Below are 18,405 nucleotides of genomic sequence, written 5' to 3' on the forward strand. Positions count from 1 at the left end.
CGTGGATTTGGTTGTATTCGAGGGACACTGCAGCATGAGCGCAGGTACCAGATGATACTCTGATTATCCACCTCAACATCAAGTGAGAAAAAGCCTGCAAAAATTTAGATCAGTAAGATTCAAATTTAATACACTCTGCAAAATACACTTTTCTTTATGTGGAACAACAGATTCAAAATATTAGCAGAAGCTAATGAATATTACCTTCATTATGCTCAGGAAATGGCTGAGAACTGTGAAAGAATTGGACAACGTGGGCAATCCACAGCATAAATCATATGCCAGTTACTGTGATGGAGCACAGCAGCCCTAGCAGATCCATTACTCCCCACTCTGCAGAGACACAAACACTTCTTTGCTGACAGAAACACTCATCTGCAGCACTCAGAAGATCTATTGGTGTTTGCAAGCTGCAGGATTTTCCTGAGAGGAGCAGGAATTAGGGTGTGCCTACATTTGGCAACATTATTTCAAGTCCAAGATAGATTACAGATGATTTATAAACCTCCCTCAAACATAATGCTCTTTCTAGAGGTGCTTGTATCTGTTCAACAGCCATGCAACTCGGTGGCCCAAGAAATTACACTCTACAAGTTGTTTTATTTTAAAAATACCTTTTTAATATGTATTTCAAAGGCTTACTTACACTAAGTACAATTATTAACTGTTAGGAACACAGGCAGATGTGTGGATCAGCACACACACCATAGTTCTCAGGCTCATTTATCCACTTACATATTTCCCAAATCCAAGATTTGTCCCAGTTGACCAGGCTCTAACAGGTATAATTGGAACAACAAATGTGTTATAAACCAGAACAACATCAAAAGCATTCAATAGTTCTGTGTCCACACTTCAGTCTTCCCTTTAACAATTTACACTGTACTTACAACTGCAGCGCATGAGCATCTAACAAAGGCTTCCATCAAAGATTAGCAGATTCTCTTCACCAGGTGAAACTTTATACACTAAGTCCATAAAAGCATAAACTTTTCATCATGTTTAAAAAATAAAATTACGCATGTCTTGGGCTGCCTTTCAAGCACCAAATTCAGTTTGTATGCACCCAGCTTCCATTAAAAGCAGGTAGAGATGCAAGATGTCATCCATTTGACCTTCACTGAGTGAAATGAAACAGAAAAGGGGAAAAAAAAAAAGGTGGGTTAAAAAAAAAAAGCAAAAAAAAAAAAAAGAGGCAGATTTCACTAGAACTTATACAGCAACAGAGCCAGAGGCCAAACTTGGGAATCCTGACAACTTTACCCACATGCTTCTGACTATATTCATTGTGGGGAATAAGGGCAAATAGGGAACAGGCAGTGATGTTGATTAGAAAGAAAAATGGATTAGGAAGCAGTGTCATTACAGTGGGTCAAAAATAGAAAATATAGGAAGAGAAAAAGAAAGAAAATTGAGAATAACACATAAAATAATGAAAGCCACTGTCCAAAAGGAAGTAAGATGATATAGTGCAACAGCAAGCATAGATAACAGAATGTACGCTGAAGAGAGGAATTTTTCAGACGTTGAGTAGCTAATTGTCAAAATATTTCCAGTAAATACACAGATGCTGCATGTGCCTCTACTAAGTGTATTTACTACTGTATGCAATGGCCTGGGTGGGAGGTTGATGTTGAGGGATGACAACTCTTCTCTTTACTCGTCATCCACCCCAGCCCCTAATCACATGTGCAGCTGCTTCAAAAATATTATCACAGAGCATTAGTTACTGACTGCCCTTGGCAAAACCCAAAGGCAGCTGTGACCATTGCCCACGGTGCTTTGAAAAGGAGAATTACTTTATAGTCTGTATAAAAGCTGTGTAAAGGCTTGAGACAAAGTCTCAAGGGCAGATGCTTCAAAAATGCACTGCTGAAGTTGCTGACAATTACAGCACAAGCCAGAGAGGTGACACGATTGTCTCAGAATCAGACACCTCAAATTTGGGTGACAATCAGCAGCTCATCATGTGGAGCCCAGCCCAGCCAACAGAGCCCTGCTGCCCAAGGTAGAACTGGGCTCAGTATGGGAGATTGGAGTGGATATTTGGGACAAAAAGAAGTGAATGTGGAGGATGGAAAGAATGGGTATGTCCAGCCTCCTGAGCACTATCTGTCCTTTCTGAAATCATCAAACACAGATATAAGATGAAACACCAGATGAGATGTTTTTCCATGCTGCTGGCCTATTTTGCATATGTCTGAACAAAGTCCAAACACATCCTGTCCTTAAAATACTGGAAGTGTTCTCCACAGGCTCCAGATAAAATTACCTCCCAACCAAACTCACCTTTCTGACCACCAAAAACCCCTCCCCTCCAGGGCTCTGCAAAAATCATAGCTGTCTGACACACTTCATTCACCAAAAACAGTTTTTATCAAAGCTTCATTTTAAAAATGTGACTGCTGGGTAACTACTGCTAATGGGGAAAACACAAGGCCCTGGTTTCAGCAGTTGCACCTATGTAATTAGAGACAGACCAGGCAGAAGTCCTGCTGGTGCCACTGACAAAATTCATCCTTACAAGGATACCAGAACAGATGGATCCACACAGCAGAGGGATGAATCCACCCCATGTCCTACAACAGCACAACATCAACATAAATCAAATCAGAAGGAAAACACACTGGGAAAAGGTTGCTTTGTGTTTTCATCCCTCTGTACGCAAGCCTTTTGCATTCCAGTTCCCAGCCCAACTGTTCACACCCTCCATCACTTGACAACTACAGCCAGCTACAGGGATCTTTATCCCTGGAGGGCTGCATCTTCTCTGAAGAGGATGCAAGTGGCAGAGAAGAGGCATCATGAGCTGCGGCCACAGATTTGCTCGATGTGGTAGATCTCCTTAGGACAGTCAGCAGACAAGATGAGAGGTGCATCCTCTGTAATCACAACATCGTCCTCAATGCGCACACCAATGCCACGAAACCTCTCTGGGGCACCAACATCATCCTCAGGAATATAAATGCCTGAAAGAAGGGAAGGAAATTAAAACATACAATGCTGTCCAGAACAACACCTTTCCCTTTCTGCACCACCATGAGAGCAGCGTTGGATTTTTCAGCAACATGACTTTGATCCCGAAAATTTTTAATAAGGAAAACTACTCTTTCCTCTCATTCATGGCAACTGATGTCCTAAGAAAGGAAATCATCCCTCAGAGCCTACAGACATTAGAATCTTAATAAAAACTTCCACAATTACAGCTGTTTGGGTGTTTTTTTTTTCACTTCTTGATTTCAATACTATGTTCACAATGATGATTTTTAAAATGTTCTGAATAGAGAGAAAAGCCAACCATTTAAGTATCAGTGTCGAGCTGACAACTCCAAATCCATGATCAAGTAGAAAGAAAGATGTATAATTTGCAAAGCTGAGTTGTGAATCCTCATAACTGCATATGGCAATGCTTGGGACTCACACTACCCGTGACTGGTGGTAGTTCAGTCACAGCAACACAGAACACAGTACAAGTGGACTGACCCTGTTTCTCTGCACCTCTATTGACCTGCACTGATGTGGGTCAAACACTAACAGCCTGAGGTCTGCACTCTGCTGCACAGACACCTCCTAAGCATTTACTCACACGATTTGTCACCTTGATTGTGTCTGGGAGTGGAATAATACTGTAATGATTTCCAGCGTTGACAGAAAGGGCCTGAATGCTTTGTTCTGAGGGACCAAATAACTACAGAAAGCAATACTGTTATCCTCAGTGCTGCATGGTTTTGTCCACCACTGACTGAGTATCTTTTTACCTGGTTCAATGGTTATCACCATGCCTGGCTGGAGTGGAAGTGATCGGGATATATCTGGGGTATCATGAACATCCATGCCCAAATAATGGCCCACATGATGGGGGCAGTACTTTCGAACAGCCTAGCAGAAGACAAAACAAATGTCATGGAGGCAGCTAAACACAGTTCATTGTCTTAATACAAAGAATGGGGAAGAGAGACAGAATAGTTATGCACTTAATTAGCAACCTTATTGCCATCACTAGGTCACTAGGGGCTGCCTTCCATTTATCAGAACTGGATGGCCCTCAAAGCCCACCTGTATCAGGTGCCAATCATGAGCATATTGCAGGCTGTCTTTTGCCCTCACTGAAAAGGACAGCCCAAGCCATTCACCACCTCAGCATGTCAGGCAAGAATTCAATTTTGGGCTCTCTGAGGCTGCTTTGCAACCCCAACCCTTTCTATTCCTTAAAAATCCAAGCCCTGCTTCACTCCCGCCAGCAAACCCTGACAACCAGCAGCAGCTGATCCAGCTGCCATACGATGTGGCAAAGAAGTCTTGTTGTGCACAACAGAACAAATGCCGTGCTGATTTCACTCAGCAGCTCCAGCAGGATTTTAGTCCCCCTCTAACAGGACACAGACGCTGCCTCCCCCGCCCTGCCCCGCACCATCCTCATCCCCCTCCCTCCAAAGAGCAGCTCCTTGACAGCAGGAATCAAAGAGCTAATTCCTGCTCTGCACCATCCTCTTGACATTCACTCGGGAGGGAGCTGCAGACGCTGCTCTCATCTGGCTGTGCTGCCGCCTGGTGACAGAAACCGGCAGCTCAGAGGCGGGAACGTCTCCAGCTACTGCGCCGAGACCAGGACAATTACATCTGTGAGATATCTGTCCTGCTGCCAAAGGGGTAGTTCCATCACCTGGTTCCACCATCATCCTTGTAATGGCATCAGCAACCGTGCGGATCTGCAGGGAGTGGGACCGGATAAACTTCTCTTAAGTGCAAACCCATCCTATTTCATCTGTAGTCTCCCCGTTTCCTGCACCAGGCAGCTCTGTGAAACCCAATACTGACACAAAAAGGTGTAGAAGAGGCAGCAGGCAAACCAACTGAGAAGAATGCGCTGTACCTTTTGGTGGCACTGCAGTTTTATGCTATGTCAAACCGATCACAAATCTATGACTAACTGCCTGTGACCAGCTCTGGATGCAGAATTTTGTGTCAGTCTCAATGTCTCTGCATGTCCCTTCAGACTGCCCATATTCTGGAGCTGCAGCTACACTAACAAGTACTGCAGCCCAACGGGAATGGATCTGCAGAGTGGAACAGAAGAAATATTCCTACTATGTTCATAAAACTGGAGGGTTACTTCAAACCAGATTGTGCACTAAGTGGTTGAAATACATCTCTTATATCTCTAAGTTTAGCACTGAGAGGAATCCAGCCTGGAGCCGAGACCAGCCCACGTGAACTAAAGCACAGTGCATGGCAACAATTAGAAGTCAATCTTAAAAGCAGCATTACTGAGCCAAACTAAAGCCACTGACATAGAACAAAAAGAAAACAGTCAGACCTAGTAGGGAAGAGTAAAAAAAACTTCAGGAACCTTGAAGAAGTGGCTGTCTGTGATGCTGCTCTTTAGGATTCCCAACTCCTTCAGTTTCTGTCCAATAAGGCTCAGCATGAGGCTGTAGATATTTTCTAGGCTCATGCCTGGGGAGCAGAGGCTTAGACAGGACTTCTGGATGTCCAGGACAGCCTGGTATATTTCTGCTTGGGGTTGGGTGAACCTGAAAACCATTGAAGAAAGGAACAAATTAAACCTTTACCCAGAACTTATTTTGAGGACAGATGCAGTTCAATGTCAAAGCACGGAAAGTCAGAAAGGAAAGCAACTGGCATCACTGCAACAATACACTGTTCAATACACTGAGCAGAGAGGCAGTGTTTCTCACCAGACAACCTAACCTGAAAGCAAAGTAAGGCAAAGCTACTGCAGGAAAAAGAAAGCACTTGAGCAAAAAATATAAAGGAATAAAACACACAACCACAGGGATATCACACCTGTAGTGAAATGAGGCAACCAGGTGCCACTGATTGCCAGGGAGTGAGCATGAGCTTGTGTCAAGCCCACCTGTGCCTGATTAGGGTGGGCCCCCACTGCACATGAGCAGGACTAGGGGCCATTTTGGCTCACTCCCTGGCAATTAGTGGCACCTGGTTGCCTCATCTCACTACACACACCAGCAAATTCACTACCAACATAGTTGTGTAAGGGTCAGCTGAAGTCTGTTCTCTTACACACAGTCAGCCACAGGTAAATGCATAAAAGTCCTCTCTGCTCTTCAGATGTACTGTAATAGCTGAAAATAGCAGTAACCACAGATACTCATGCAGTAATTAATGAGGCAGTGGGGAATACATCTTCTTATGCTGAAAGATTACTTTTATATAATTTGATTACTCTGAAGATCCACAGAATGGGACATGTTAAAACTACTCACACAGATACTAAACACACATACGCTCAATCCATCCATTATTTTAAAACTTCTCACAACTCTCCAAAGCACCATAGCATACCTTCCGTTGACAGGCCAGGTACGTGTGATGTCACTTACATAGCAGGAAGACTCACATCCACCATCTAGCAAGACCAGTTCACCATCCTGAAGAATAACAGAAAAAAAAACCCTCCCTGTGGATCAGTCCAGCTATTAACTGAATTGATTTTTCTGTCTGCGAGCAGGAAAGGAGATTATGCATTTATTTTTGCAAAGCAGCTGCAGAGAAGTGAACTCCTTTTGCAGAACACCTCGGGTGCTACTGTTTATAAATAGCTATTCCAGTTGTTTTGTTTCTCTGCAAGGCAGTCTCTGACTGTTAGGCTTATCTACAGCCTGAATATTTAACACGCTGATTTTCAAACACTTTGCAGTAAAAAACACCATTTTTCTTGAACTATTCTGTGCTCTCAGACATCAGTCCCACTCACATCTAGACTGTTTACTCCAGCAATTTATACTAGTGACTCGTTCCACTAGAAGCCCTCTGCTAGTGACTGAGACAGAGGAGGTTTTGAGTAAAAAGAGATTTCTGAGCTACCCACAAGATCATTACCAGTTAAAAATTTAGCCTTGTCATATCGGAGGACTCAGCAAAACCACTTCTCAGACAGTGTATCACTACTGTAAATGCACTATTGAATCTCCCCTGCTCTCTTCCAGGACTTCCTTGACTGCTCTAAGACATACTTCTGAATCTACCTGCTGATGAAGAAAAAATTTTTGGAGATGTGAACCTCAAATTCACTTCAGCAAAACTGTTCCACGTCAATTAAATCACTGACTGGGTATCTTTCAAAAAGCCACACAGAAAAGACATGTCCTGGCTCCTCTTGTTGTTCCACAGTGTTGGAATTTGCCCTCATTAAGTGCTGAGTTGGGCTGGGTTACACTGAACACCTTCAGTCCAACACTTTCCTTGGGGAAGATTTCTTTGATTTTGTCCAGGATCAAAACCACTGCCTTGCTTTCCCTTCTTAAAGGGACGAACAACAAATACAGCAGTGAGATTAAATTCTCTATGGATTTACACTGCATGTAACCCAAGGCCTTTTATAGAGATTCACTCCACAGATCCATGACTGTGCCAGCATCCATGATGTGGAATGACAAGGAGTAATTCTAGCACATTAGGGGAAAAAGAAGCAGATTCTCACTGCTAGCACCGCTTCCAGTGCCAGATACTATCATTGTGTACAGTTAGGTACCACAAACACACATTAGATAAACTGGCAGTGAGCAAATCTCACTATGCCATTGGACAGGCTATCTATTAAACTATCTATTAAAATTGCATATTTTTTTTCAGAATAGCTGGTTCAATTCTTTAAATAAAAAATCCAAATTACAGCAGCTAACCTCTTCTAAATGATTAAGGAAGCAAAGTAATAATTTATTGGCTAAGGGAATTCAGCCTGTTGTTTGATTGTTCTGTAAGTGCCTTATGTCATGCATCTTGTCCTCTTTCTTTAAAGCTGAGTTCACTAAGTGGTGTACTGAATGAAATCCACTTGAGACCATAAGCAGCCATCAGATACCTTCCAAATTAGACACTTTGTTGCCCTACTTGACAACAAGATCTGTAGGAAGTAGCACACAAAGGAAAACAAAGAATCAAGTTTATGGGTTTAACCTCCTACTTCACAGTTTTGAAAAAAAAACACCACCCCAAGAAACAGTCATTTAACAACTTTAACAGAAGCAACTCATAGAACAGGAGTTACATGAGCATGCCTGACCTTGGATGACAGTACAACAAAGGATGCTTCTTTCTGCCAGAAGCAGCCTGTCATATCTATTGTATGTCTGTCTCTGCAGATCATTTCAAGGTCTGCTAGCATGCCAGCTTCAAGAAAAGACAAAGCTAGTGGGAAAGTTTCATCCTGCATTAAGACAGAAGAAAAACATGCTCCTCTGAGAAGTGAATCGTGAGTAGAGCAGTGGGAGTAGAACTGCTCCTAAAAATGTTTATCTGAATCTAAAGGTCAGGAAAACTGGAGAGGGTTCAATTCAATCATGTGAATTTCCAAAATGAGGCAAGACACATTAATTTACCTACAGCCATCTAATCCACCTCTCAACATTTACCACTGATCCTTCCTCATTCCCCTTCCCTGCTTTGCTGGCCTGCACCAAGTTCAAAATGCTTTTCAGCTTCACCAGAGCAGGAATGAACTGTTGTGCCTCTATATTGCAAAGGAAGGACAAGCAATGCAAGTGACCACAGAAGACCCCCACAGTGCCTTCACTCTGCCTGCTGCAGTGGTGCCCCCTCTGTGAGGTCAGCAACCTGCCCAGCACTGCTGCGCAAGGTGTGGGAGCTGATGTGCTTGATAAATGAAGTTATTGGCAAGCTTGTTTGCAAATCCTTCTACTCCAAAAAATACTGCAGGAAGCATAACAAGGACAGAGACAAGATGCTGTGATGTTCATCTCCCACTGACAACAAAGCTAACTAGGACAGGATTCTTTCCCTCTATTCATCTGAAAATATATCCTTGAGTTTTTTGATCTGTTCAGTCAAAACGAAGAGCAGCTCAAGGACACATAGAGGGACAGTGTGTCACAGCACTGAATTCTAGGTTACTAGCCACCATATGCTTTACCTTGATGAGCTGATTGTTCTTCACATAGTGCAAAGTGTTGGATCTGTTGCCACCAGCAACAACAGGAGGGTAGGCCAGGATGTCAGCACCACGAGCCCGACACTCAAATTCAAACTGGAATACCAATTCAGAGAGGAGGAAACTGTTAATGCCAATTCAGATGATTAACTGCCCTGCAGCTATTAAAATTAATGTTTTACAACTGTTTTCTTAATTTGTAGAACATAAAGTGAAACTGAAAAGCCAGTTCACTAAAGGAAAGCAGCCTTGAAGATTTTCCAAGAGCTGGAGGAAAAATACAGAATATTCACTTTTCAAAAGTGTTTTAATCCTGCATCTGGCCCCACAGAAGCTCATTCTGGTGCAAGCTGTTCAGTCCTGCATCAAACATTCATTACATTATCATAAATCCAGGAGATGATTTGTTCTTATATAAAGTAATACTTCTAGTTTTCATACTTTACAAATTTTCAGAGATCCCAAATGTCAGCATGACAACAGTGGTGTTTTGCTGTTGTCTTCTTAAATCACAAGATACCGTCATATTTATAGCAATATCTATTTTCATGATTGTTGAACTAAGGTTTGAGAAGCATCCACTACATCAACGTCTGAGGGGAAAAACAAACCAACCAAAACTAAACAAAAGGCACTATAAGCCTCAATAATTTTACCTTTCTTGGGTGATGAAGCTGGTGAAAGCATGGAAGTCAATAAACTTACATCTATAAAGACCCTACATATTATCAATAAATTAATAACGTGTCTTTTCTATAATTACCAAAACCCTGTGGGACAGAACAATCCAGGATGCTTACTTGTAGTAAAGTATATTTTATGATCCTGGAGTAAAAAATTGATACATAAGATACACTTTAATTAAAATAATCTTCTTTACAACTTGGTAATGCTTCTTAGTGCCATATCAGTACAGGTCCAACATAACACAGGGTCAAATCCTGCTCATGGTTCTCTAACAGGCATCTCACTGGAATTCCTTACAAAAAAAAAACTCCTGAACAAATGTGCCACCCAATTAGTCTGCATTTTGCAACCAAGAGGCATCTACACTGCTTCATGATAGCTGTGGTAATCTGATGTAGTAAGAGGCTAGAGTAAAGAGAAACAGCCTTTACAAGCAGATAACTAGTTTAATTCTGTATAATTGAACTGTATTAGAGAATAAGATACTAACTGTATCCCTGATACAGCAGGTTTGGTATTGAAATACAGTAGAAAAATGCACAAATGTAGATATGCAAAATGCAGATCAACTTAGATAACCAATACGTTCCTTCAATAATGGTACAGGCAGTACAGCAGCAGAATTCCTCACACCAGAATTTTCTGCACATTCCAGGAACCACAAGAGCTGAGTGAAAGAGAAATGTGCTACAGTGGGAGCTACATTATAGAGATCTGACATTTCTAGTTTCCTGGAGGGATAACCAACATCCAGCCTCTCTGTCTCATCTCCAACCATGAAGTACTCACCTTTGCATAGAGAAAGGCTTCATCCACTGGGGATTTGCTGGCAAACATTGTCTCTATGAAAGCCTATGGAGAAGAAGGGCCTTTTAGTTAGCAAAGAAGCCTGAACTTGACAGCAGCTTTATTTTTATTTTATTTTTTATTTTTAATGTGCTGTCTTTTGAGAAATGCCTAAAACTCAGCTTGTCTTGGAACCAGATGCAGTTGAAAATGCAGAGTGCTGTCAAGCCTACAACACATTAAGATCTGTTTCCTGTGGAACTGTACCTCGGGGCTGACTGACCCTGCTTTTTAAAAAATAATTAGATGAGTGGAGCTGGTCCCACTGGTTGGCATTTTACAAGTTGTCTCACCTACGGATTCCCTTGCATACAACAGGAGTGCTTTATGTACCTTTTCCTTCAGTCAAGCTGTGCCTCTCTTTTCTACTTGGCTATCTATTTTAATAATATTCACAAAAACTCATTGCATTTGAGGTTATCTATCAGATATATTTAAAACTGGTCAACGAATTAAAAAGGTTTTTGAGGTGTAAGGGGGAACTGGGGACACATGCAGGTAATATGTTCACAAAAATCCCATTTCCTCAAAAACAATAGGGTAAACAGGAAAGAAAATGGGGTGGGGAACAAGAGGGGAAGTTGGAAAGAGAGTAAAGAGGATACGTCTGTTCCTGAATAGACATTGCTTTTTAAAAATTCTAACTGCTGCTGGCTTTTCTTCACTGGAGTTACACTAACTGAGAAGCTGGAGACCAAGCAGTCTTCCTGTTCCTTCTTGTCTTGCAGAGGGAGCTGAGCCCAGATGATGGCTGAGACACAGCAGTTCAGTAACCAATTAGACCAAACCTGTCCTTCCAAACCACGTCACCCCATCAACAACCCTCCCCCCTTTCTTCTTTAAAGGCATGCACTGGTTTCTCTGGAGAGCCCTTGACTCCATACCTCTGCTGTCACCCGTCCAGCTATCTTCATCCTTTCAATCTCTGCTGGAGATTTAACCAGACGAAGGTTTTGCACCAGGTGTCGGATGCCCTGGATGCGGGTTTTGTTCCGAGCTTTTATCTCTGCCAGGGGCTCCAGGTAGTCGGAATGCAGCTCTCTATGCACTGGTTTTGTCAAGTCATACCATACAATGTTCGACTCACCTGGAATGCAAAACAAAAGGTGACACAGATGAAAATAAATGCAGAAATGTCCTCCCTGTACTGAACAAACTCTCTCCTACTCCTCAGACTGCCGTTACATTTAGGAAATTAATTTCCTCTGAATCTGCATTTACAGATCATAGAGACACTTCTGCTGTCACAAGATACTGGCAATCTCTTAAAAATCTGGAAGATTACCAATGCACAGCATGTAGATTTGACAAATCCCCTCTCCTTTGCAAATGTTGGGGTTTATGATCATCACTGATACACACTGTACATGAGTGCATACACTGATCATTACTGTACCTTGCACAGATCCTTTCAGAGTCTGTGTATTGAAGCTGCACTTGTGCAAGCTAAGAGCCACTGCACTTCAGCAGTGCATGTTCAGAATTGTTATCTCATTTTGCCCATCCCACCTGATGCTGCAAGGCAATTTACCTTTCACCCATCTCATGGGATCAGGGTTATTATCAACCATTTTTGAGCCATTGTTTAAGCCATGCAGAGAAGATGAACTTACTGGGGACAAACATATTTACCTATGTAGAAGTTTACTTAGAACGTCAGAGTTAGCACCCACATTTTCCCCAAAGGAATGTTTTAAATGGGAATGAGTAGAAAAGCCACACTGGGTCACAGCTAAGGTCCACCTAGGCCCTCCTTTGGTGACAGCAACTATCAGCAGGTGCTTACAAAAAGTCTCTAAGAAACTGGGCATTTATAGAGTATTTCCTGTAGCATGTCTTCCCTACTTCTTTGTTTTCCTTCATTCCAAGGCTGCATCTTCGTAATGGTGATAACTGTTTTCCACGGATGTCTCCCACACAGAACAAGAAACTTTAAAATCCATTTTTCCTTTTGACATTCCAGATCTTCCACAAATGATCTACAACTTAAAACTTATAAGCTGTCAAAACCTGCCATCTGATAATTTTATTTGGTTTTCCTTTGCTTTCTAAAAGACAATAAATAGCAACAAATAATTCCTACTCATTCTCTCTCCACCTTGTGTACCATACGTTCTCTCTCATCCCTTACCCACCATTTTCTCACTTTCAAACTGAGGATGTTTCTCCAGCATGCACCTCACACACACTCCATACTTTTGATCACCCTTATTGCCCCTTCTGTGACCTTTCTATTTCCAGTGTACCCTTTTTTGAAGCAAAACAATGACCAACTCAGCTGGTATTTAAAACTCCAGCATTCACTCTTATTTGTTTGTGTAATCCCCCAAGCACTTGCCCTTTTTATATTGTCATAAACCTTCAGCTTCATTTTATAATGCATTTAAGCTCACCCTGGATTATAAACACTAGGGCTACATGGTGATGTTAAATGCAAAAGAACACATCTAAATGACAGCAATGTTTGTACTTCAAGAGTTAACATACACATAAAGAAGGTGAATGAACTAACCACATCCACGTGTGGATCATTTTCCAAGTTTATTGTGAATAAAATACCTTCAAGTTCCTTATGCTTCATCTGGTTCTGGCTCTGTCAGTAAAAAGATATGACTAAAACAATACAATAATTTGCAATTATCCCTAGTTTATGCTGTTCCTTACATTTCACAGATGTGCACACTGGCATTCATATGGGCGTGCAAGAAATCCAGAGGGGAGGAAAAACTATAATTTTCAACACTACATTTCCATTGGTGACTCTCATAAAGCTAACAAGAACTTCCAACTGTCCCTGTCATACTGCCACACCCCCTGCACCTCCCCAGGCTTATGATACTCCTGAAGTGGTGTCAAAGACCCTGCAAGCCACGTCTCATTTCATTTCCACTCCATTTTTTATTACCTTTCAGCTTGGCCACCAAGTGCCTGAACTCCTCGATGGTGTAAGCTTCATCCACTCCTGTGAGAGCAATTGCCCCATCAGTGCCTGATCTGGGCCCATCCCACAGCTCTCGGCTTGGATCTCTCCGAGGCACAAAAAGTATGGATTTGTGGGAGGGCAGCGCTTTGCCAGGAATGCTCTGCAGCACCAGGATGCTGTCAGGCTCCTGGAACCCGCAGAGGTACAGGAAGTTAGTGTCCTGGTGGAAAATGTAGGGGATGTCATTGCTCATGTAGTAGGTGGGGTTGGATAACAGAATCACTGTGTGGTCCAATCCATCCCAGCCATGGGCTTCCTTCTGGATTGATGCCATCAGTTTGTGTCGGCGAAGAGCATATTCCACCTGTGACAGTCCTGGGGTTACCTCCCCTATGAACACAAAACAAGTCAGACTGAGAAATTCAAGGTACTTGTACTTATTAGACACAACCCTGATTCCTGCCTACTCCTCCCTGCCTTTCATACACGACTTCATTGTGATCCATCATTATTCTTTCCATTGCTTTTTTATGCATCCCTTCAGCTTTCCTCCCAGTAGCATATCCTCACTTGATCAGCTCCTCCACCATGCAAAGATAGAAAATTATTTTAACAAATCAGATTTTTGTTATGGATCTCTGTGCAAAAGCAGAAATGACAAAGTCTGGTAGATCTAGACAAACATCCAAACCAGATGGATGTTTTCAGAAAGACAGGTGAATGAAAGGGAAGGGGGGAAGTGAAATGGACTTTGCTGGAAACTGATGGGATTTTATGGCATCTGGACATTGAACAGAAGATTACCTCCTGAGCTTGAGCAAAACCTTCTTCAGATAAAGCTACACTGTCTACTCAAACATACACTAAGTCAACATAAAGTAACGAGTTCTATACCATAAGGGGCGGGCGGACTGAGTGTTACAGATACTGGGAGATCAGGCAGAAACACAGAGGGTGCAGAGTCTAACCAGTCACAAGATTCCCAGCAGAAAGAAGCCATGAATTGCAGCCTGGTGGCAGACACCAATTAAGACAAGAAATCTTCTCCAGGGCAGACATAGCTTTTCTCAACAATTAACAATTTTGATTTTCTGAAGTTAAATAGTGTATTCCTAATGACCATAATCATAAACAAATGATCTCTTAGATGAAAGCATGCTTTAAACTGCTCTGATCCCAAAGGATGTGAAGCACAGCGATCAAGACACTCACCAAAACCAGACTGAAGCTGAAAGAACAACCCACAACTACTTAAGTATGTATTTATAAAAATGTGAAACTCCTTAACTGTGATTAAAAATAATACATAATTTCTAACTGGCATTTTGGCTAATACCTTATTTTAATATTGACTGCATTTTCATGCTATTGACTTTCTACTTTCGTAATTTTTCTTCCTCTTTAATTTATTACACAGTAACAAGTCAAGAATAAAAATTGAAATCTGACTTGAACTGTAAGTGGATTCTTGCATAGGCGGGGTAGGAGGGGGAAGTTCTGCCCAGAATGTTTTTCTTGACAATGTAAGAGTTTAAGAAAATCAGATGCATTGCATGTGTATTAAACTTTACAAATTTTCAACAACATACATCCTCAAAGCCTATGTGGTGTAAATGCCTCTAAAAAACAAACAAGCAACAACCAAACTAAAACAAATCCATCAAACTCGTTTTACTCAGTAGACCTAGAAATGACAGAGCACACAGAAACTGCTTTTAACCAATCTGACAGCACATTTCTGTGATATTATACTTCAGATTTCCTGTACTCTGCTGCATTCCAATCTGCTTTTTACTACCACAAAAAACCCAATGAATTTCAGGAGATGCAGCAGGGTAGGATGTGAACTTCATTTGTCTTCCAACTACAAGGCCTGTAAATTCTCTGACTTAAAGGCATTTGCTTCTTGAAACAATAATTGCAATGAAACAATGTAATATTTTACAAAAAACACCACTCTTCTATTAAATAAAAATTTACGGGGACACCGTGCCCTGAGCAACCTGGTCTAACATTGAAGTTATCTCAGCTTTAAGCAGAGGATGGACCTCATGAACTTCCTGAGGTCCCTTCTGATCTGAATTATTCTGCAATATGTATATATATATGAATCTGTTCTCCCTGTATATGAAAAAATAACACAGAATCAGAATGTTTTCCTGGGTGTACTCTTGAATATGTTTTACTTCTCATTTTTTTAATTTTAGATCTAATCACCGTTAGATCTCATTTTCATTATACTCATAAAACTGTACAGCCTCAACTTCTCTTTCATAAGTGCCTTCTGAATTTATAGCCACAAGTCTCTTTTTTCTTCTTCTCCTCACAGCTTGAACACACCTCTGAAGAGACTATGTTCTTTAGATGAAGGGTGTCCAACTCTCCATATGTCTCTTCTAAGTCTTTTCTGAACGACGCCTTTATTTTGTGACTTACAGGACATTAGATATGGAGCATTCTGGCAGTTTTAGTTCCACAAAGGACTCTTCCTTAGTATAAATTTTATTGTATTTGCAAGACAATGAGCCCCCAAGATGCCGCCCCCATAAAAGATCTGCGGTACTGAAGTCAGTGACATCAAGCACTCCATGAGAAAGGTAAAAAGCTAAGATGTGAAGCCTATTTTTGGAATCAGTATCATGTCAGACAAAGAAATTAATTACTAAATATAATTATTGACTAAATAAGTTAACCATAAATGGCTCAAAACACAGACACCTGTATGATGCAGCAAATCAACAGTCTGCCTTGGACAGAATCTCAGAATAACTGAGGCAAGAGAAAATACCAACAGTTGGCTCACACAGGGCCTGAACCTGACCTGGTTTGAGAAGGTGTGGGTGTGTGAAGGGGCTGGGCTGGCCCAAATACCGATTTGGAATCTTCTTCTGCTGGACAGGCTGGATGGAAAATCTTCGGAGAGCACATGACTTGCAAACTAGAGGAAAAGAAACACACCATGTCAAGGTAAAGCACCTTTCCAGTTAGCAAACTGCAGAATTGTACTCTGGCCATCTCTCAGTAGCTGTCGTTCACCTTGTGTGATACAGGTATCCCTCCTTCCTTCTATATTTGTTGTGTACCACAACCATTATTAAACCACGTGCACACAACTCATAATGAAATATTACACAAACAGACCTAAAGAAATTAATGTATGCTAAACCTGACAATCCAGAAACAAAACCCAGAAAAAAACTACCTCCTACATCAATTTGCACGTGACCAATTTCTACACTTGGGGCTCTCCCTCGCTTCCCTCAAATGCTGCAGGCTAAAGACACAGCACCTATATACTGTCTTTTCTTGACTACAGCTTCTAAAAATGCCACCTGTCTAAAAACTGTATAGCTTTCAAGGCCTTTCCAGATTTTTAAATTATTATTAATAATAATGCCATAAATAAATCATCAAGTGATAGAGGTTGATACAGCAATGCATTTTTCTCCATTAAATATACCCAAGATTCCCTGTTTATGTATTTAACTTACTTGACAGTAGCAGTAGGCAAAATGAAAATGCTTCCTCAAGAGCATACAGCTACATAGGCCACCTACAAATCCTTATATAGCCAAAGCAGACAGCCAAAGTTTTAAATGCACAAGTGTGCATTTGGGAGCTGGGGGTGTGCACAATAAGGCAAAAGCTAAAATTAAATATTGTTACAAACTTTACCAGCTTTGGAATCCTCAATCGCAGCCTTCTGCAGCTGAAGAACTGTTTGTGCCTAGATAGAAACCACCAGACACAGGGAAGGAGAAGGTAATCAGTTCCTTAACATCTTCCAGCTGATGCTTTGGGAACTGCTTCTCTCTTATGTCACTTACCATGTGCCTACTACTACAGTACCCATTCATGCCGCCATATCACAGCACTGGATTATTGTAACACACTATAACAATCAACCCTTCACTACCATAAACAAGTATAACACAGACTTAAAAGCAGGCTGCCGTTCAGGGAGCCGAGACTCAGAAACCTGATTTACATATTGGCTCTGCATGATTAGCCATTAACCAAAGATTATTTGTGCACAGCAAGGGACAAGGTAACATAAAGCGCTGACAATATGACTGAAGTAACACCCTGGAGACCCAGGCCATGAAAAGTAACTACAGCTTTTTGTGCAGGTTCGAAACCGAGCGTTTTCACTGCTTCTTTTCCCCTACACAGAAAACAGTGCAACGAGACGAGAGAACACGAAAGGCGCTAAATAAAGCAGCATTTTGAGGGCGCTTTGCACATCGTCGCTTTATTTTTCAGGTCACCAGCCGTTCTTCCCTCAGATTCCAGGGAATCCCCGTGACTGGAGCTACAACACCACCGCCACAGAGACGCTTTTTCCTGCAGCGAAAGGGAGGCGCGGGAGGCACCGCAGCCCGCCCAAAGCGGCCATGGGGACTCTCAACAGCGATACCGCCCGGCGTGTCCCGGGCCGTCAGTCACCAGAGCCCGGTCGCGCAGTTGGTTGAAATGGGCCCAGCGGCACCGACCGCGGCTGCAACGCTGTGAGGCGAAGCAAGGCGAGTGTGGGGGAGAAGACTCTGACCTGAGCACCCGCGCCAGCCCCTCACCGCCGCCACAAGCCTCTGGCCCGGAAGGCGCGACATCTCCCAGGGACACGGCTACCGCAAGGCCCGCCCGCCCGGCCGGCCCGCGCTTGGCGGGACCTTCCCCCACTCCGGCGCCATGTGATGACACCGTAAATGAGCGCGGGCGCCCGGCGCTGCCCTCCCCCTCCCGCCGCTACCGAGCGGCGCCACGCCTGTTTAGGCGACCGCGGAGCCCGCCTGTCTTTCCCATGGTGGGGGAAAAAACGCGAGGAGCAACCCCGAGCGGGGACTCCGGCAACGGGGAGAGGCGGGCGGCAGCACTGGCGGGAGAGTGATGCTGCACCCGGCTCGGACACCGCCACCTCCGCTTCTAGAATGTTCCCGCCACAGCGGGGTGGCGAGGGGGGGGCCAGGGCTCGCACGTGTGGGCGGTGCCCGATAGGCGGAGGGGGCGTGGCCTCCGG

General features: G+C 42.7%; 1 protein-coding gene across 1 annotated transcript; it reads right to left on the bottom strand.

The window, feature by feature from the left end:
- Nucleotides 1–594: 594 nt before the first annotated feature.
- On the bottom strand, nucleotides 595–18,292 carry XPNPEP3 (X-prolyl aminopeptidase 3). The gene is made up of 10 exons (XM_030457558.1): nucleotides 17,938–18,292; nucleotides 16,210–16,326; nucleotides 13,371–13,778; nucleotides 11,350–11,552; nucleotides 10,409–10,471; nucleotides 8,915–9,028; nucleotides 6,328–6,413; nucleotides 5,351–5,534; nucleotides 3,759–3,879; nucleotides 595–2,969 (listed from the first exon to the last, which is right to left on the bottom strand). The coding sequence occupies exons 1-10, from the start codon at nucleotides 17,996–17,998 to the stop codon at nucleotides 2,803–2,805; spliced, it is 1,524 nt and encodes a 507-aa protein (XP_030313418.1). The 5' UTR covers nucleotides 17,999–18,292; the 3' UTR covers nucleotides 595–2,802.
- Between the last annotated feature and the right edge of the window lie 113 nt (nucleotides 18,293–18,405).

Source organism: Calypte anna, chromosome 1 (assembly GCF_003957555.1).
Source record: "Calypte anna isolate BGI_N300 chromosome 1, bCalAnn1_v1.p, whole genome shotgun sequence".
Lineage (NCBI taxonomy): Eukaryota > Metazoa > Chordata > Aves > Apodiformes > Trochilidae > Calypte > Calypte anna.

Excerpts from the sequence above, each read along its gene's own strand:
- XPNPEP3 (XM_030457558.1), bottom strand. The coding sequence starts at position 17,998 with ATGTCGCGCCTTCCGGGCCAGAGGCTTGTGGCGGCGGTGAGGGGCTGG. Across the intron at positions 13,779-16,209 it reads CCCACACCTTCTCAAACCAG|GGGAGGTAACCCCAGGACTG; the intron begins GTCAGGTTCAGG and ends TTGTGTTCATAG. Across the intron at positions 2,970-3,758 it reads GGTGATAACCATTGAACCAG|GCATTTATATTCCTGAGGAT; the intron begins GTAAAAAGATAC and ends CCCTTCTTTCAG.